Source organism: Tachyglossus aculeatus, chromosome 19, assembly GCF_015852505.1.
Source record: "Tachyglossus aculeatus isolate mTacAcu1 chromosome 19, mTacAcu1.pri, whole genome shotgun sequence".
Taxonomy (NCBI): domain Eukaryota; kingdom Metazoa; phylum Chordata; class Mammalia; order Monotremata; family Tachyglossidae; genus Tachyglossus; species Tachyglossus aculeatus.
In genome coordinates this window covers 31,830,029-31,851,547 of record NC_052084.1, presented here as the reverse complement: position 1 = coordinate 31,851,547, position 21,519 = coordinate 31,830,029, and the positions used below count along the sequence as shown (strand labels likewise).

The window sequence follows — 21,519 nt, the reverse complement described above, 5'->3', positions numbered from 1 at the left end:
TACATACTCCACTTTATCTAAGCTCTTACTCATCCTCATATCCACCTACCACACTAGATCATAAGCTCCTTGAGAGCAGGAATCGGGTCTTCTAACTCTACTGACTCTCCCAAATGCTTAGTCCAGTAAGCACTCAATAAATAACCGATTAATTCATAATAATTCAACCATTTCCTATTACAATCCCTTTATTTTGACCGTGAGCCCCATTTGGGACAGGGATTGTGTCCAACCTGCTTAACATGGATCAACCCCAGTGCTCAGAACAGTGCTGGACACTTAGCTTGACAAATACAATAATAATAACAATTAACAATAATTTTAGGTTGACTAAATATCTAAGTCCTCTGAATTTCCCAGAACCAAAAACCCTAAGGTAGCTTTTTACACAGAAAAAATCTAAACATGTTGGAACAAGGAATACTTCTTTCCAGTTTAATAGCAAGTGTAATATAGAAAATAATTTTGGCTTATTAGTTACTTAGCTTGTTTCTAAATGTAGGAGATGATCTTCTTTTCCCTAATTCTAAATTATGCCAATCAATTTCTATTGCAGTCCAGTGTGATATTTTCAAAATGTGTTCACCGATTAAGTTTCATCAACCGCTCTGGTTAAGTTCACTTTGATCATGTGGGTGGTCGGCGTCCCTCCTCGGAGACCAGCTAGATAAATCTGGGGCTTTGGTACTCTGCTACAGTTGTCGCGCTTGGTCTGGGAGCCAACATCCTTCAGTGGGTAAACCTGTGAGCTGTTGTCTCTCCTCATGTGACTGAGATTAGTCTGTACGGAGTGAGTAAGTTTCTGGCGCAAATTAGCCTAAAAAACAAGAGAGAACAAATCAGGGAAATAATACCATTTTGAATGAAATGACCCCCCAAACAGAAACGCGTTGGAGTATCGAGTTCTAGCTACTGGGGCAGCTCCACAAGGCCCATTACCCCTTTCATTCATTCATTCAATTGTATTTATTGAGCGCTTACTGTGTGCAGAGCACTGTACTAAGCGCTTGGGAAGTACAAGCTGGCAACATATAGAGACGGTCCCTACCCAACAACGGGCTCACAGTCCAGAATGGGGAGACAGACAACAAAACAAAACATGTGGACAGGTGTCAAGTCGTCAGAACAAATAGAATTAAAGCTAAATGCACATCATTAACAAAATAAATAGAATAGTAAATAGTAGTAAATAAATAGTAAAGAAATAAATAGTAGTAAATAAAGAAATAAATGAATAGTAAATAAATAGAATAGGGGTCAGCTGAGGCCTTCCTGAATGACAGAGGGGAGGGAAGCTCCCTTCTGCCACCAATAGTCTTTGCTGGAAATGGGTTCAGGATCCCTCCTGTCTGCTGTGAGGATTCGAACCCTGGACACAGCCATCCACAGGCCCTCCAACAGTTCTCTTCGGGTGCCCTAGGGCGGAGTGGGTAGAGGCAGGGCTAACAGCAAAACTCTCTCGTGTGTTTCTACTGTCCCTCCTCAGACCACCTCCAAATGGCAGAGAGATGAGACTTACTCTTCCAGCATTCACCCACTCAATTAAAAACTCTATGAGAACCTGCTTGGATTTTGCCACGCTCTGATCTTCTGTTTTGCTGAGGGGAAGAGAAGGGTGATCATGGGATACTAGTTAATATCGGTCTCATCCCGTGACTCTTTTATTCATATGCTGGGATGTTTTTGAATGGCCCTTTTTCTATCCTACGTTGGTTATGTTTGATTTCACTTAGATTCCCAAGCAATTTTGAAGGACTCACCCTAAACATTACACAAAGCTGTGAGATCTTACACAAAAGGCCCGATAGTGTACAAAAATAAAGAACTCTTTCAATCTAATATACTCCATAATTGATGTTTGAGCTAAATGACAATGTTTGAATTAATTGCCCAAATAGAAGTTTCCCTCTACTTTTTTTTGGGGGGTGGGGGGCGGTGTCGTTAAAATCCTTTGTCAAAACTCTCTTGGAAGAGAACCTCCAGTAACATAAATTGCTGGATAAATCGAAAAGCAAAATTCTCCTGAATTTGCAAGTTTATTCGTTTAGAACACTTTAAAGAGGCCACCAGTGTTTTGGGCCAGCAGCTGAGCTATCAGTGGCCAGTCAGTAGTCAACAACACTGAATTAGTACTTTCTCTGTGCATAGTACTAGTCTCTGTCCTTGAGCTAAGCATCTAAAGGGGAACAAAGGGAAAGTACAAATGACAGAAACTTAACAACATAAACTAGCAACTGTAGCTCAAGTGCTAAGTAACTGAGATGGTAAGGATGAAGACAGAGGGAGGAGGTTATAGGAATTTTGTGCCATTTGTTTTCACGATAATGGCATCTGCCACTGCATATTCAGAAAGACTGCAAGATTCTCTTGTTCAGCAAAGAAGAGAAATTACAAAAGCCCTAAAAGCATATATAATTTACAAGAGAATCATAGGCTGTAAGTGTATATCACCTATAAACCGTTCTTGAGAGCCAAACACTTCTGTTGTCTTTTTCTCCCTCCCACTTAGACTGTAAGGCTTAAGTGGGACAGGAACTATGACCAACCTGATTATCTTGTACCTACCCTAACACTTAGTACAGTGCTATGTGCCAAGGCACATAGTAAATAGTTAACAAATATGACTTTTATTACAATTCTGAATGTGCACAACCTCATGCCAATGTATCTATTTCCAGAAATTTAATCTGCACCTGAAGACAGTTTTAACTGTTTAAAACATCAGAGCTCTGAAATCTACTTGGCTTCATCTCTGTTTCTGCATGAAATTAGGAGGCAATTTTCTAGTTTAAAGATGTGGCCAGAGGTCATGTGCTACGTAAGGTACTTTTGTAAAATAATTTGAAATGGCCAGGAGCAAATGGAGAGGCTACTTCAGTTCACTGAAATAATCCCTCCTTCTGTTCCCTCCCGGCACCTCCAATGACATGAGAGATGGAATCTTGCACTTTATATTGCTACAAACCAGTTTTATTGCTTTTCTTCTCAGCTCCCATTCATTCCACTCATAAGACTTCACAATAGTTGGCTGCAGTATGTGGGTGTCTGTCTGGGAACTGCTGTCACACCTGGTGACTGCTTTTACAAAGCGCTTGTCCAGACTTTTGACCTGAAGAAGTGAGTTTAAAACAGGAGAAACATTACAGACAAAACAGGATTACTTAGTTCAGAGAGAGAAATGGTGAAATAAAGAAATATGAAAATGGAATATTTGAAAACCCCTAACAGAAAAACAGAAATAACGGCTGTGAGCTAGCACTTGTAACTTTAATGGACACTGTCACTTTGTGCTTGCGTTAGAGACTGTGATGTAGGAGATGAATCTTGGTGGCATTTTCCCTCAGTCAAAGCTGGAATTAAGACTCAAAAAGGAGAAAATTATCCTCAATTATAACCAAAGAAGTTGTCATCTCTTCAGCAGTGGTTACACAAAAATGATGCCTCTTGAGTACAGGTTTCCAAAAGCTCCTTTTTAAAGTGCTTAAAATTTTTCTGTATATTAAAGTGCATACATAAGAAAACTTTAGTGACAATTAAATCTTGAATAAACTGCAAGCCCACATTTTATGTAGCCCAATTACTAGAAAACAAATCTTCATTTCCAGGAAGAAAGAGTCAAAACTGAGGTCACCAGAAAGCTGTAAAATAGAACTTGGCAAATCAAGCAGGCAGTTCTAATCTAAGGTTGCCAAAACTGAATTTGCAATGTAAAATAGCAACAGCTGACGTGTACTTAGTTTCCTTCACTCTCCTGAGCTAAATACTTTCTCATTATCCTTGACTTTACATTCTAAAATATAAGGCAGTTGTTCTAGTTCTCTGTCTTCCTTTGAACACATATTTGGCTCAGAATAAAATGGGATTGAAACTACTTAAATAATAAGCATGTTGAAAGACCACATTCCATACTGAGGCTGTTTCGAAATGTTGTTCGATTAGAATAAAAATACATTTCTGTAAATAGATTGGTATAGTTTATAACCCTGTCACTGTTAAAAGTCTGCACTGATCAGAGGAGGTCCTTATCAAAATGGCTTCCTTTTGGAACAAGCTCTCCATCGGGTACATTCTTAGAATTGATGTTGGATTCTTTGGGAACGTTTGGAATGGGAGTAGGCAGCCCTGGATGATGTATACGATTGAATGAATGAATAATGTCAAGCGATTCTGCTGCTACACCAACCTCTGACCACACTGGAGGAAGCAGAGAGCCCTTTAAGGTCAGTGGCAGTTTCTGAGTCTGGAGTGGCCTTATATCGCCTTATATCTCTAAAGACCACTGCCCCTGACCCACGTCACTGGATCCACTTTTCTGTCTCCACGGAAGGCAGGGACATCCTGGAGGTCTACAGTCAACTGTAGGGGTCCAAACTGTAGCCATGATCCCAATGGCCCAACAGCGACCGCAGGGCCTATGGCCACATTCAGCTTAGGGGATCACACGGAAACTAAGAGACTCATCTTTATATTTGCAAACAACCTGTTTTTCATGAGCTCCTCTGACAAAAGAGCAATAAATGCAGTAAAAAAAAAAACGAACTTTCGCGATGAGGTTAAAATGTGGCCCATCGGAATAAGTGCTTAACACTTACTCCCAGTGCTGGAAGTAACACAGAACCAGCCTGAACTTGGTGTTGGTTTAAGAAGTCCCAACGGCTGTCCTGGGGGTGGCGGAGATTACGGGGGCAGCACCCTTGACAATGTGGGGCCAGGACTGGAAGAGAGGAAGGGGTGGTCATGCCTCAGCCCTGCCCCAGTCCCTGTTTGTTGTCTCTTTGGTTGCCAGCACCTTAGCCTCTTCCACAGCAGTCTGCCCTGAGGCTCTGCATGCCTGGTGTCATCTTCAGTGGCTGGCTAGCTTTCCCTAACCCCACCACCACCCCAGAGCCTGCTCACTCAAGTCACTGCCACTTTCTCTGCCAACCACAAGTCACCAGGATGGAGATGGCAGGGGAGCCGGGCAGGGCAGAGCAACAGCAGCGTAAGCCACCCATATTCCAGCTGGAATTTTTTACTTTCAGCACTGCTTATTCCAATAATTACGCTTCTTTGTTTCAGAGAATCTTAGCCCCACCTACCTTTGAATAAGGAATTAGGGATTCAAACTGCTGGTGGAGCTCGAGAAGCTGAATTAGTTCTGCACATTCTTTTGCCCGTTCTCCAATTAACTCTATGAACTGATCTGGATTTTGGGCGAAGGCGGAGGCAGATTTCTTGGAACTGAAAGTGTAATATTTTTCTTTGTACTTCAAGATCCCAATAGCAGGATTTCCTGGCGAGTGAAGAGAGCCAAGAAGAGAAGTCATCCAGGGCAAGACATTCGAAAGAGGCACAGATGGATCTCCCTTCGGCAGAATATGGGGTCCCTTCCTCGAGATGCGAATAGAACATGACTCATATGGGAAGTGGGGTAGGACCAGACCTCCTTTATATGCCGGGATCTCCTGATAAGCCTGGACACTGTGTTCCGGGGAGGAGGCTAGGTATTCAGACCTGGAGTGAGGAGATCCAGCCCACACTACAACCTGGTCCTCAGGCTGGGTCAGGGGCAGAAGCGGTTGGAGGCTCCCACTCAGGCTCGCTGTGGGAGCAGACAGTGCTGTAGGTGACCAACTGGCCGTTTGGCATCCTGCATGCCTGGCCCCATGCGCCGCCTCAGAACTAGATCTGTTCCTAGGATCTCAAGGTGCCAGGGATGAGTGGCCCAGCCCCAGTGTTACTCTGGAGTTTCTGGTCAGCGTGTTCAAATTAACTTAAAAAAAAAATCACTCAATTGTATTGAGTGCTTACTGTGTGCAGAGCACTATATTAAGCACTTGGGAGAGTAAAATACAATAGAGTTGGCAGTCACGATCCCCGACCTCAAGGAGCTTACAGTCCCGGAAATAATTCCAAGTGGTATGGGTGATCTGGACCATATTCTTTTCCTGATATTCCGTTCCGGATTGTTCGGACTTACTTTCACCCGTGCTCACTAAAAGGCTCCTGCATAGGAGGGCGGACAATCGCCACCCCTTAGCGATCCCTACTGCGTTTGGTTCCTCTGCATTATTACTCTACATCCTCACCCACTCTGGATTCATGAAATTTATTGGCAAATTTTGCATTTGAAATTCTGCCACGTCCAAGCTCTGTAGGCTACACTTCAGTCAATCCCTTCTCTTGTGTTTTCAAATGTATTCATCTTATAAGAACCAATCTTTTTCAAAATTGAATAACATTTTAAAATTGTCCTTTAAAGTACCAGTCTTTTTAAATGAGTTGTCTTTTATGCAAGATTTTCAGAAAATATCTGTAAATAAATATTATTATTACTTCTGGCACCTGCTGATTAAACTATTTCTATAAACGATAATTTATCCAAAACATCTTAGACTTTACACAGACTAACTTCTACTGAGAAAATGGAACCAATCTTTTCTTAGAGCGCCTACCTGGGAGAAGGAGACCAAACTTTGTAGCAAATGTATGAGCGCAAAACCCACGGTACTGTATCAGTAATCGATCAAAATTTGCTGTAGTTTCTGGAAAAAGCCAGTCTAGATGCTTGAAATCAGACACATTTACTTTCGTTCCTAAAAGAAGAGGCAGGGGAAAAAAAAAAGAATATGTTTCCCCAGTGACAACAGACCAGTTCATTGGAAACTCACTGTAAAGGGTAACTTTTTTGCCGGTCATTTATCATTTTTCAGCTTGAAGGATTTCATAGGACTTCAGAAATCAAACGGGGTCAGAGCTCTTGGATTGAAGCAAACCAAATAGTGGACGGAAATAATTTTACAGTTTCTCCCTGGGTCTTAATCGGATACATTAGCCTGCAAACATTATGGAATTTGATGTTAGTTCTTTTTGCCACAATTCAGCATGGAGAGCTTGTGCTCATTGTGCAGAGGAAACATCATGATGCCCTTCTCTGGGCCTGGTTCTGACCCAACTGGCTGCTGTTCCCAAGGTGTGAGCAGTTTAACTCTTCTTACCCCCTCCACCTTATCTCTGGTGGGAGTCAGGCTATAGCAGTCACAGAGTGGGGTGATTGAAGAATTTGGAAGAGGGGTGAGGAGACTCCTCAAGGGCAGCTTCTCCATCAGGTGGAAATGCTAGCATTGGGGGGTCTTACAGTAAGTTTGGAGGTGGGACTAGCAAAGGCGAAAGCAAAAATGCTGGTCTAAATTGGTGCTTTGTGTTAGGTTTGTCCATGCAGACTGGGGAAAAGTATCTTCAGAACAGACGTAGCGTGTGTAGCTGTGTCTAGCTTGTGGCCACTGACAGGTGATGTGGGTTCAAAACAAGACCCCGTGCAGCTACAGACTCTAGGATGGCACCGCAGGCATAGATGGGGTTCACAGAATGACAAGAAGAGAGGCCCCCTCAGTTCTGACAGTGTGAATTTTCACTAGGTAGTGTGGCTGTCCGGGAATTAGGGAACAGTTCTGACAACACGGGTCTGTCTGGAAAGGAAACATGATGTGGTGGTGGAAGAAACAGTTCTGTGCACAACCGCAGTGGTGGACAGGGCAGACGTTCTGTTTCATGAACTTTCCTTAGCCCGGGGTTTGTCCAGAACATAACCCCAGCATTACAGGAGACCTGAGTGTTCTTTAGAGATGGACTTGACCTCCACGTCCTGTCAGGACCAGAACTGTGAGTCAGGAGCAGGGCATCCTCCTTAACTCTCTAGGCCTAGGAGGACGGTTCCAGAAGCATCTCAGCTTCGGCTCTGGAAGCAGTAAACCTGTAGGAAGTTGAGTGGAAAGGACTGAATTCCTTTTGTATAGTGACATCTGGGGCCAACAGATACCTAATGGAAATTATTAAATTATTAAGTCGATGACTACACAACCACCTACATAGGACATAAATCTAGTCAGGAGTATTGGGGAAAATAAGGAAAAAAAAATGAGAATCAGCATCTCCTAGTGAGAAGAGCACAGGTTCTAATTCCAGTTCTGCTAATTGCTTGTTTGTGTGACTTTGGGCAAATCATTTACACCTCTCTGTGCTTCGGTTTCCTCAACTATAAAATGGGGATTAAACACCTGTTGTCTTTCCTGTTTAGACCGTGAGCTCTTTTGTGGGACAGAATTGTGTTGGACCTCATTAAAATGTACCTACCTTAGCGCTTAGAACAGTGTTCGACACATAGTAAGTGCTTAACAAATACCGTTTAAAAAAAAAGACTATTGTGAAGTGACACAAAGTAAATTGAATGTTAACATTCATTTTCAGATTTGTTTTAATCATGATGTCAAAAAATATTATTTCTTTTGGGCATAGCTTTCTCTGCTCAATGACTTTGAGACAATTTGCAAAACCTATGTCAGTTTTTCCCAAAGGCTTAAGCTAAGTTGGGTGTAAATTTGACACATTCAGAAATGCGCTGAGTCCTTTAGGCCACTAAGGTACGAGTTAACTCTCTGGAGCAGTAATTTGAAAAATGATCCTAAATGGCCCATAAAGACAGAGTGTATTAGAAAATACTCCAGAAAGGTTACTAAGCAGTTTGAAAGTGAATTCAACTTCCCCTCTTCGCCAAACTGGATTAATTTAATACTCCTTTGGTGATGGTATTTCTCCCCTACGTTAATTCTGATTAAAGTCTTCTAGTTCTTTATAGAGCACAGCCAAACAAGTAGCTTCTCCAAGGCTCAGAAGAGAATGACTGGCCTGGAATAAATCCACCCAAAGAATTACTTTAATGGGCCTCTGAAAGTGCCTAATTTATACCCAAACTAACTTGATTCTATAGCAGTTCATTATCTCATTAATCCTCCCCAGGCCTCTGGCAAGGAACACTCCTTAAAAAAGAATGGAGCCCAAACTTAGGCATAGTGTAAAGGAAGGACAGAAGATAGAAAAGAAGAGGCCAGACATTTTAAATTGGGAAAGAATTTCAAAGGAGAATGAGAAAATGGCCAACAAAGTCTCATACCAAGGCTTTCTCTTAATCTTTCCACATCGGTTTTCACAATCAATCCCTCAAGGAGTTTTTGCATCACCTCCTCAGGAAAGAGTTGAGCATGTGCTTCCAAGAATGGTTTCAGGTGAGTGGTCAAATTGCTGAGGACACTAATCAACACAATCTCATCTTGAAAGCTGGTCCATAAACTAGAAAGTGATATAAAGATGGGCTGGGGTGGGGTGGAGAAGAGGAAGATGTTAAAAACCGAACATTCTACTATCTAAGCAATAAGATTAAAAGTCAAATTGGCAAAATTAATAAAAACCAATGGACTATTATACAAAGAGGGGCAAATTCTGCCTAGGCTTACATGTTGATGTAAGTGACTTGTACGTAAGGAAAGATATTGACCCCAGAGTATGAAAAAGCAACCTGATTTTATATTGTACTTTCATTCTGTGCATTTTACTTTAACGCCTCAGATTTTTAAAGAGACCTCATCTACATACAGATAAAAAAGTACATGAGTTCATGCAAGAAAGCAATATTCATAAGAGTCTCTTCTGAAATGAGGCTCCTTAAAGAAAAAAAGATTCATTTTCATTTTTCTTCACAAATTTTTCTGGTTAGAGGTGTGAACTGATTTTGAACTTTCCAGGGAGAAATTTCCAGATGTCTGGTCAGAGAAAGACAAGACAAATACTGTTTCATAATCCCCCAATTCTGGCTCTGTGCTGCTCCGTCCACCATTCCAGCTCTGGTTGCATCCACAGCAGGAAGTTACTCCTGATTCCCTGGAATAAGTGAGATCACAGTGATGGCAGAAAAGGCAGGGCCTGTGAGGCTCATCAAATGGTGGGGATGATACAACACCACTTATTCTTCTCCCTCCCCCGCCACCCGCAACAACTCCACCTCTATTCCAGAATAGCTTTTCTCAAATATGATGCCCTGGCATTTTCTTTACCACTTACTGTCACTGACTAAACAAGGGGAAGGTAGAAAGGTAGAGGCAGTTGGAGGGAAAAAGGCAAAGCCCTGGACAGACAGGCAGAGACAGGAGGGTGAGGAGAATCGGGGAGTGCACAAGTATTCCTTCAAACATTAATGAGTGAGTCACAGGTTTCTACTGGTTTTCCAAAACAAAACCACTGCTCCTGAGAGGTAGTCTGCTGATGACAATAATTTATTGTTGACAACATACGCTTACCCACAAGAGAAAGCAACTCTTATCTTACTGGTAGTTATCAGAACCAAACAGTATTAGGAACTAAAGCTCCTTGGAGTAACCAAACAAGATGGGTGGGTTAGTGCTCAGAAAATCTGCATCAGTTTGGTTATACAAATTTTCAATTATCTGAACAAGTCTTAGAACCAATTAGTTTGGAAAACTGGTTCTTCATATATTTACTTGTCCAGAACAGTGTATTTCACTAAGGCCAGGGGACCTACAACACAGTTTATGCCTCATAACTCCTGGGCCAGAGTAACCCCTTTATATTCAGAACTGGGAAGTGTTGCCATGAGAGCGAGCAAATATGACAAATTATAACTGATCAAGGACTCGATCTGCAAAGCACCTTCTATGACTTCATATTTTGCTCCAATTACTTATTTTAAAATCTTGCACTAGTTTCAAATCAGTCATATTTACTGAGTGTTTACTGTTTCCAGAGCACTGTACTAGGTGCATAAAGAAAACGTAATTCATAGATTTGACGGCTAGAATATTGGCATTCCCACATGCATCCATAACACTCTCATTTGTTTATATTAATGCCTGGCTCCCCTTCCAGACTGTAAGCTCATTGTGGGAAGGGAATGTGTCTACCAACTCTTATATTTTACTCTCCCAAGGGCTTAGTACAGTGCCCTGAAACAGTATGTGCTCAGTAAATATGATGGACTGAATGATTGGTTAATCCATTTTTTTGTTGTTGTTCAGAAGGCATATTCACCTAATTTAAAGGCTGATAATATCATCTCTAGATACTTACATAAACCTGTGATGTTGGTACAGCTGTCTTTGCTTGAACAACAGTTTTTAAATATTCCGTTTGGGCTGCTAATTGCTTTTCCATCATTTCCACCTCTTGGGCACAGGTAATCACATCTGCCTGGATGGACATTATAATGGATGTTAATGAATCACATGCAGGACGGGATCGAGATTGACATGAAACACTAAGGTGGGAGAAAATCAGACTCATGAGCTTCTGCATCTCTGAGCTAAACCTGAGGATTATCCACTTACATCACAGTTTCCAAACATCCATCCTTATTAAGCCACACTTTGGATTAATTCCTCTTGGCTTTTGGTTAATCAATTGATTTTAAACTGCTGAGGCCTCTAGGCACACTTTTAGTAATATAAATTTTTCCTACACTTTCAATTGGCCGGGAATACCAATTAGCTTCACCCACCCTTAATCGGGTAGCCTAGCCTTCAAGACAGTTCTAAATCATCAGCCGGCCAAGAAAACTGCCAGTTCTTCCCACACCGCAATCACGTCGGGGATGTGTAGGAGGTGGGAAGCATCAATCTGAAAAAGTTCTGTTCCAGGCCTGAGTTGATGATTTTCCTAGGGGTTTTCTTTCTTGCTTAATTCTTGCACTGCTTAAGCACACCTGGGTCTATGCTAATGCGTATGACTACTGTGGCTATGTTTGTATATATGTTTTATATGTTATATATATGTTTGTACATATTTTTATAAAACATATTATATAACACATATATACACATATATACATATATGTTATATATACACACATATACATATATACATATATGTTATATATATAACATATATATAACATATATATAACATAACATATGAAACATATTTATATGTTTTATATGTTATATATATGTTTGTACAAATTTATTACTCTATTTATTTATTTATTTATTTTGTTTGTACATGTCTATTCTATTTATTTTATTTTGTTAGTATGTTTGGTTTTGTTCTCTGTCTCCCCCTTTTAGACTGTGAGCCCACTGTTGGGTAGGGACTGTCTCTATATGTTGCCAATTTGTACTTCCCAAGCGCTTAGTACAGTGCTCTGCACATAGTAAGCGCTCAATAAATACGATTGATGATGATGATGATGATGTGGCTCCCTTAAAAAATGAGTGGCTTGGTCCTCCCATTTGCCTAAGCCCACAGAGCCCATGACATTAATCTGTTCTGAAGAAGTCAGCCTTCGAGATACGCGCTCACCAGGATGATATGAAGGAAAACCTCATACTGCCTCATGTTGAACAGTGCTTCTTTGATCTTTAATGGCTCAAGCTCCACGATTCGGAGTGGGTTGTCTGCTGCCGCTTCAAGGATAGCTGTGTAACAGTATGCCTGGTTCTGAGCTGTCTGAAGTTCTGAGTCAAGATGCTGGGTGGTGAGTGGAACAGCTTCATTGAGAATGGCTGGCACTGTTGCAAAAGTTTACACGGAGACACGTCAGTTTGCGTAACAAAAATAAAGAAAAGCAATCTGGGGAAAAAGGCACGGGGACAAGATCAGGTGGTAGAAGAAGGGTGGGAGCAAAAGAGGGAGAGAGTTCACTAGGCCACACAATATAGCACTGCCTATACCTCTTCACAAAAGCACTTTCTGAAAGGCCATAAAGCATCACTACCCATTCTAAAATAGACTCTACAGCATCTCTAATGCCAACTTTCATTTCGAAGAAATTTTAAAACGCCGCATAAATGATTTGATTTCAAAAATAAAATCTCTATGAAAACTGGAGCGAGTTCTAATACTTTAATGTCTACACAGATTACAAAAACTTTTCTCGAATGTCCTAACAAACCTGGCAGTTCCCTAGAAAGAAATCTAAACGTTCAGAAACGAGGGACCAGAAACAGAAGTAAAGAAAAAAAATCCCGGAACCTGTACGTGCTTGTTTCTCTTCCTGGAAAATGGAGAGAACGGAAATGACTGCCAGCCTATCTCACAAGGATGATGAGATAAAATGAGACTGACACTCAAAATAATAATAATAATAATGATGGCATTTAGTCAACGCTTACTAAAATAAAGAAACACTTCTGCTTGGGTCTAAATTGATCATTTTTGCAACAAGGCAACTCTTTTGTCTACTTCAGCTACCTCTTAGTGTGCTGAATCAGTCATTTCTCAGACAACCTGCTTTCCCCAACCCTGCTGAACTTTCTCAATGGGAGGAGGGTATTCTGACACCGGGATTCACTTAAAGGGGTTCATTCTAGCACAGTTCCCTCACGACAGTGAGACAGATGGGCTTTGGGCTTCCATCTGCAAATCATACGCTCTTTCTTCTCAAAACCAGACCTTTTAGGAGGCTATATGCAAACAATTATTCTCAGCCACAGGAAAGAGAAAACCAAGAGTAGAGATTTACTACAGACAACACATTAAAAAGACAAGGAAATAGTAAAGTAGAACTGGTTTGGTAGCCCAAAGGGAAAGTCACCTTTACACATGCTTAGTGTTTACCAGATCTGTAAGCATTACAAGACTGTCTTTCCCAGGAGCCAAACAGAGAAATCTTGCTGCCTTTCAAAGGTGACACTGCTGAAAGAATAATTTCATCCGTGTTTATGAACGTGGCTGCCTACAGCATGCCTGAGGACTACTCCCATATTATGTGCATGTAAAAATTGTCCCTAAATGCACTGCAGCGGTTGCTTTCTGCACTGCCTGGCCCTGTTTTAGTTTCTCCTTCAGTGCTGTAATCTTTTTCTAGTCTCTTCCCTAAGAGAGTCAATTCACCTCTAATTGTGGCCTGCTGGATGGTCTAGGGCCAAGCTCCAACACTCTTACTCTCCATCTAGCCCTTGTGCAGTGCTGCTCCCACCAGCCTCTGCTTTCACCTGTTGTCCTTAGAAACTCCCAGTCCTACCCCAGCAGGGATCTCGGACATGAGCGAAGCAGGTTGTCAGCAAAGAAGCCGCCCTCGGCTTTGCAGCTGCCTCTCCTGTCATCCCCGGGCTCTCTTCGTAAGCCCAGGAGGAAACCTCTAGGTGCTTAACTGCACTGGGTTACTAAAAAACAATACACCTTCAAAAGTACAGATGGTAGTCTGAGTCCCTTGGACAGTTACAGGATGCCAAGATAGAATTACGAGCACGGAGGGGCTGGGAGAGTGGGGGAGAAACAGGGTGACGGAGGAGGGGAGGGGATTAGTCCAGGATAATTGTTCACAGCGCTCCCCTCCAAGTCACACCCTCTCTCGAACACCAACCAGTCTGTCACCCTTCCCCACAGCACCTTGTGAGGCAGCTGGTGGCCAAACACTTGCTAATCACTCTCAGATCCTCTGACAAAAGATGCATTTGGTATCTAGTAATGGAACTTCTGACCCCTTGGACAGAAGGGATTTTAATTTAAATGTCATAACTCAACCTTCAAAATGCATTTACAGGCAGGGCTACTGTTATTTGACCTTATGCAATGAATCCAAAATTGTACCTACAATCATCAATGCCTTCTCCTCCCTTTCCACAGCTTCGGTTAAATAACCTAATTCCTGTAACAATCATGGTGAATTCTTTCAGCTGGCGCTCCTTGTCTTTCTTATTGAGGGACAGGAAGGTTCCAAGTTCAGTCTGAGGAAAAACACTCTGCAGAGCAGCTGCAAGAGACCAAAATCACATGGGAAAAATGACAAATCACAGCCATCAGAGAGTAACGGCCAGACGTGGGTTTTTTTTCTTCTTTCAGCAGAAAAGGGCAAAGATACACATTTGAACAGTAAGAATACTTAACAACAATAGAATATTAGATGTTAATTCTCTAGAATCACAGCTGAATTTAACACAAATCGTTTCTTGCAGAATCAAACTGGTCAACTGTGGTTGAACGAAAAGTTCCAACATTTGGATGGAGTATTGAGGGAATAGAATAGTAGAGGGGAACTGTGCTACGCACAGAGTAAGCACTTAATAAATACTATTCTTATGACTACTATTTTTAATAATCAAAAACCCCATTACCAAAGTGCAATATGCTCTAATCAATCAACCAGCCAATAATATTGGCTGAAAGCCTGTTTGCAAAACACACTACTAACCACTTGGGGAAATAATAAGAAAGGCCTTCTCCTCGAAGCTCCCAAGGAGCTTACAATCTAGCAGGAGAGACAAACACTAAATCACTTACAAATAGGAGGACTAGGAGAATACAAGAATTTAAATGTGAATGAGAGAGTGGTTAAAAGGTAGTATATGTCGGTCGCCATGTGGACAGTGGTCCACAAAGATGGTTCCAAAATGCTGAGGCAAAGGTGGGCAAAGGTGGTTCCAAAATGCTGAGGTGATAATTGTGAAGAGAGGACCTATTCAGGAAGCAAATTAATCAGGGAGGTCTTCCTGAAGGAGGTGGTATTTCAAAAGAGCTTTGACATTGGGGAGAGTGTGGCCTGGAGGATTTGCACAAGGAGGCAGTTCCAAGCAGGAGGAGGGGTCGGAGGCAACAGAAATGAGAATGAGGAGCGAAGAGTGTGAGGTAGAGTCTGTGTCGAAATGGTACCCTCATCCGGATGTTAAGTAGAAATAGGCTGAGCCTATAAAAATTTGAAATTTGTAGCATTTTAAATCTCAACCAAGGTACAACATAAGGGAGGCATATCTTGGAAGGGAGGGTCTTCACCCACACTACCCCTTCCCACTCAATCTTTCCCCAGGGGCAGGGAAAGAACCTGTTCTCCTATTCATCTCAAAGACTGCTTGCTTTTACAGACTGCTGCTCTGGCCTCGCTAAATTAACCTACTTGCTGTTAACCTTTCTTCCAATGCTCCTAGTCACAGATTTTCTCCTCTAGTTCTGAGAAAAATTAACATATCGGTTTTTTTCAGATGAATAGCTTTTTGGAGACATACATGGAAAGAGCGGCCTGAGATGAGCTTCTATTTCCCGTCTGGGCTTTAGCTGATTTGTAAGTAACCACAGTGCGTAATTTCCAGAGCTGTCAATTGCAACATTTTGTGAACACAACATTACAACTTTTTCCAAAGAATGGGAAAGCTTTAGAATACTGACCTGTTGCTTCTCTGACAACTTTGATATCTGTAGGGGACCCAAGTCCAGAACACAATAACACATAGCTGACAATCTTTCGGTAGAGACTCTCTAATTCATCTCTAGAACGAGCCCGATTATCTGTGATTTCTCTGCTAACGGCGCCTAATCGGGTTTCCAGGACTCGATGATGTTCATCAAGAAATTCCTCTGGACAGGAAAAAGAAAATATCTTTCACACAAACAATATTTAGTAGACAAGGTTATTCTGTTCTCATCTAAAATCAAAATGCCCTGCAACACTAGGCAAACCAACAGAATTTCTATGACATAAATATCCTCTAAATTTTCTTTGGCATTCTCTTTTAAATACGATCAGAACGGTTACAGACACATCAGCATAAAAACAAAGAGTCAACCCCATAGACCCAGTGATATAAATGATAGAATTTGGTGAAACACAGTCAGGTAGGAACTATCAAACAGTGTTGATGTCTCCCAGTTAACAGATAAAAGGCAAACCAAACATAATTGCTTCAAGAAACATCATATTTCAGTGTCCAATTTATCTGAGATTCAGAGAACAACAAGCAACGTGGCCTAGTGAAAAGAGCACGGGCCTGGGGCCCAGAGGACCTGGGTTCTAATCCTGGATCCACCACCTGCCTGATGTGTGACCTTGGGCAAGTCACTTAACTTCTCTGTGCCTCAAGTTTCCTCACCTATAAGATCTAGACTCTAATATGTAAGATCTAATCATTTTTTAAAGCCAAACTAAAATTCCACTTTTTGGAAATTTAGACCCAATCTCGATGGACTGTAAGCTCGTTGTGGACACGAAACGCGTCTGTTTTATTGTTGTACTGTACTCTCCCAAGCACTTAGTGCAGTGCTCTGCACACAGTAAGCACTCAATAAACATGACTGATTGTAAAATGAGGATTCAATACTTTTCCTCCTTTCCACTTGGACTGTGAGCTCCACGTGTGACAGGGGCTGGTTATTTTATCTACCCCAGTGCTTAGTACAATGCAAGCACAGTGTAAGCCTTTAACAAAGCCTTTAAAACTTTACTGTTGTCATCATTTATCTACCCCGGCTCTTAATACAGTGGTTGGAACACAGTAATTGCTTAACAAATACCATCACTGTTATTACTATCATTACTAAGTACAATGTTAAAGAAAGGATATGAACAATTACCCCTCATTATGTGCTGTAGTTTTATTTGCGTATAACACACCCCTTGGGGGAAAAAAATCGGGTCATTAATCTTAGGAAATAATTAGATCCTGGTTTCAGCCCTGAGACAGGTTTGCTGGGAGCCCCACCCTGGAACAGATTGAAAATTAAACCCGACGTGGCTCCTGGACCCTGTTCAACCCTGATCTCCAACATATGTTTTATGTAGTGTTCCATTGCTAAAATTTTATTTTCTTACAACACTAAAAGAAGAGATAAAACAAACCATAAGTAACATATAAACTTAACACATTTTAAGTGAAACTCTGTATTTTTCTTTCCAAAGGAATGACTTTTTTTTTCATGACATGGTGATGCTTAAAGGTTATATTAAATTATAATTAAATTTTAATACTGCAATTTAATTGTAATATCTCCCATACAATATTCATACTGATAATACTCCAAAATGCCTCCATAAACCCCCTAAATTACATTTCCAGTAAAAATAGGAAATTACTCAAAATTCCACCATATCCTTAAAGATACATCCTTTAAGATTTTTTTACAACATTTTTAAGACACTTTAGCCATGGTGCATCACACAGCCTATCGGAAACGTGACAGGCAATGGAAAAGTTATCATTTCTAGGTTTCAAGTGCATTTACCTCGGTTTGTGTAATTCATGTCAAAGTAAACCTGCATCTTAATTGTGTCCAGGGATGGATTTTTTTTATCCAGTAGTCTGCCAACACAGAGCTAGGAGAAAAATTGCACAAATGAATATCTTCTAAATTTTGAAAACACCTGTGCTGAATCTAATAAAAGGACACCCCCCCCCCCCCCCCCCCCCCCCCCCGCCACCGCCCAGCCCCTGACCCATTCTGCCTGCTACTGACAACAGTTTTCATTACTGGGCCATGGAGGGAGGATGTGCCAGTAGCTACAACTCCAGTTCAGCTCCTGCCACCTCTACTTTGGGGTCCTATGGCCCCAAGATAGCCCCCTCATGTGCCCCTGCCATCCGAACAATATCGGGGATCAGGATGGGGGAATATAAAGGAGTGTCATCAGGAGTCCAGCAATAGCAGTAACCTAAAGGGGCAACCCAGGTAGCTGCTCTTGGCACCTGGAAGTGACAATGCAGTCAACAGGTGAGTCAAATAAAGGCTGGGGTGCTATTCTCTGCCTGGGTGTTAGCGGGGGCAAAAGGGGAAGTGGGCACTGGTCAGTGTTCTTTTCAGTCAGAGAACCACTTCAGCAGGGCAAAATTCCCCATGAACAGACTCTGGAGAACAAGCGAGATTCCACTCTACTAAAAGACTTCAGCCACTGAAATTAAGGCTGGCTCTCCTTCCACCCCAACCTGGCCTGGCCTTAGATCCCAGCCACTTTTCCAAATTTCGATTAGAACCGTGTACTAGTATCATTATTCAAGGGCCCTGCAGGGTGCATTCTTTTGAGTAAAGGAATGAGACCTGAGGGTGAGCTACCCAGAAAGAAGGGCACCTCCTCCTGAAGGAGAAAGTCTCCAAAGACTGCAGGCAAACCACAGATTTACGACTAGTCTTTGATGATTAAAAAAACAACAACGGGACCCTTGATTTTATAGCCCACCATTCTAATCTGTAAACTGCATTCTTTTACATTATGATTCAGGAAAAAGTTATATTAAGTATTCTTAGAAAACGCATGAGGAGCCTCCAAGATGTGGTATTACAGATGATTATGTCTTTTAGACTGTGAGCCCACTGTTGGGTAGGGACTGTCTCTATATGTTGCCAACTTGTACTTCCCAAGCGCTTAGTACAGTGCTCTGCACACAGTAAGCGCTCAATAAATACGATTGATTGATTATGGATTGAGAAAGACACAAAATTCTGTTTTGTTTTTAATATGCCTTCCAAATTCAGGCATAAACTCTAACTCATCTTCATCTACGCTATCAGTAACTTTATTTAGAGTTGGAAAACCTGCAACCTAATTTAGTCAATCATTTATTCTCTCTGAATTGTTGTTCATACGTATGCCATAAAATTGGCAAGTCTCTAAAATACTACACTAGTGAAGAGGCCAATTAAGCATGTTACTCCCTCAACATCAGAATAAATTCCTAAAATTTCTACATTATTATGTAGAACTGTATATTTCTAGATTTCATGATTGAACTCCTAATTACCTTAATGAGTTTTTGCACATCATTTTTCGTAAGGATTCGATCCACATTAAAACCGTTCCTTGGATCCAAAACCACTGCTTTCACCTATGAAATAACAAAATAAGCACTGCAAATTTCTATGATGAATTTGTTTAAACACATTTCTCTAGAAGCCTGCACTTCCCTTGTGCTATTACAGGCAACTCTTGATTACCCTGGTTTCTGTCCCTTTCTCCTTTGGCTACCTGCTTTTTAGGTACTACTGAGCTGTATAGTCCTGTGCAGAAACCAATCTTCATTATAGCATCTTCCATCAGTAAACAATTTATATTTTACACCAAAATTTTTCAAAGAGCAAACATGCTCTTTGTGAATAGTTGAGAACATGTGAATAGTTGAGAAAAAAGTTACAAAAAATTGTGATGTGGTGGCTAAACCCAATGCACTCTTGGCTGCAAAGTAAAAATTATCAAGGATACATCAGTCAATGCATGGTGTTTGAAAGTGTGCATATTTCTGAGAAGCTTTTTGTTTAAAAAAACCCAGCACAATATTTCAGCATATAGCATCCATAATCAATCCAATAAATATTGTAAAATTAATCGCCATGAAGAAAATACAGAACTAAGATGGGAATGATTTTTAGACAATTCTGAAAGCCCACAAAAGTACTTTAAAATTAATTCCTTGTAAATGTGGAATTTTTATGTTCTTGGGCAAAAAATAAACACTTCCCAAACACCTATTTGTCTCTTTTGAGAATTTCAGGTCATTGTCTCAGGATTTTTCCCACAAATATTGCCTGCCAAAAATTAAAGCTTCACTCACACCAAGTTTAAGGGGATACAATTAAAACAGTGAATTAAAGCTTCACTCACACCAAGTTTACGGGGATACAATTAAAACAGTGAAAGGATGGGGGGGAAAAATGTTTTACTCTTACCATAAAAGCCACCAAGGTTTCAGAAACAGTTTCTCCTTGGACCGCACATGTCTGTCCTATTTCTCTAATGATATTCTTTATAACACTTTCGGTCTGGCTGTGCGACATTCTGGACAGATAAAACAATGGCATTTTTGACATTGGGACACATTCTTATTTCATCCAATATTCCCCCCACGTAATATTTGAAGACAGATTTTTAAAAATGGGTCAGCCTGAAGAGTGGCCCTGACGTACTGGACACCTCTAGAACACAGGCCCCAAAGGCTGAAAGGCAGCAATCCAGAGCAAAGCACTGGCCCTGGCTTCAACAAGGAGCTAACAAGAAGGGATGGGGGAAAAGTATGTGGCTCCTTCTTAATGCTGCAGGAGGAGCAACCCAAGGGCTAGTTGCCCTGAGGAAAGAGTTTTCAGGGGAAGAATTCGGGTTACATGTGTGCTTGTTTTGTTTGTCCTAACCCTAGTGCTTATCTACCTTTTGCTTTCCTTTTTATTTTGCTTCACAATACTACCTTTTCCTCTGCTAACCTTGTTGGCTCACCTGTAATTCATTCCTCCATTCATTCATTCGTCCCAGTTTAGGTCTCAAAAGAAAGCCTCGCTTTAGCCAAGGTAGCAGTTGTTGTTCCGGTAAAAATGTAAACATACAGGATCATATCATCATACTGGACAAAAACACGCATTTCTGAGTTGAACACACAGTGCCCGATTTGAAGACATTTCCTGTAACCTTGAAGCCAAAAAATTATAGAAGACTTGACCCCACCTACTGATTACTCCTCCTGAAGAGTTCCTCTTAAACCAGCGGAAGCTTTGTTTGCAGAGGAAACACCCTCCACTGCCAGTGCAGATGATCGAAAGTTCAGATAAAAGATACTGGGCTTCAGTCTCGCCAGAAAAATCAAACAGGTTCCCAGAGACCTATATTCCCTCCCAGAGCACTTCTGGCCTCGCTCCAGGACAAGATGCACCCAATTTTTCTCAGCCATCTCCTTTTTATTTTTTGATTATCTACGCTATTCTCCATAAGATTACCTTGCTGGTTGGTTGGTTGGGTACATTCATTCATTCAGTCGCATTTATTGCGTACTTACTGAGTGCAGAGCACTGTATTAAGCGCTTGGAAAGTGCAATTCAGCAACAAATAGACACAATCCCTACCCAATAACAGGCTCACAGTCTAGTCCCCACAGCACCTGTATATATGTATATATGTTTGTACATATTTATTACTCTATTTATTTATTTATTTATTTTATTTGTACATATCTATTCTATTTATTTTATTTTGTTAGTATGTTTGGTTTTGTTCTCTGTCTCCCCCTTTTAGAC

At 41.1% G+C, this 21,519-nt stretch overlaps 1 protein-coding gene across 5 annotated transcripts in view; it reads right to left on the bottom strand.

Annotated features, from left to right (window-relative positions):
- Nucleotides 1-419: 419 nt before the first annotated feature.
- Nucleotides 420-21,519, bottom strand: part of CFAP206 (cilia and flagella associated protein 206) — a 42,128-nt gene continuing 21,028 nt past the window's right edge. For 3 of the 5 annotated variants that reach the window (XM_038761337.1, XM_038761341.1, XM_038761342.1), the window contains 12 exons: nt 20,188-20,296; nt 19,266-19,349; nt 17,755-17,845; nt 15,925-16,113; nt 14,360-14,518; nt 12,124-12,332; nt 10,897-11,016; nt 8,930-9,128; nt 6,435-6,575; nt 5,079-5,272; nt 2,966-3,109; nt 420-817 (listed from right to left, as the gene is read on the bottom strand). In XM_038761337.1, coding sequence (XP_038617265.1) covers nt 590-817; nt 2,966-3,109; nt 5,079-5,272; nt 6,435-6,575; nt 8,930-9,128; nt 10,897-11,016; nt 12,124-12,332; nt 14,360-14,518; nt 15,925-16,113; nt 17,755-17,845; nt 19,266-19,349; nt 20,188-20,296 — 1,867 coding nt within the window. In that variant the 3' untranslated portion in view covers nt 420-589. Of the gene's footprint in view, nt 818-2,965; nt 3,110-5,078; nt 5,273-6,434; nt 6,576-8,929; nt 9,129-10,896; nt 11,017-12,123; nt 12,333-14,359; nt 14,519-15,924; nt 16,114-17,754; nt 17,846-19,265; nt 19,350-20,187; nt 20,297-20,728; nt 20,909-21,519 lie in introns of those variants that run through there. The other 2 variants (XM_038761340.1, XM_038761339.1) reach the window with 2 other exon arrangements.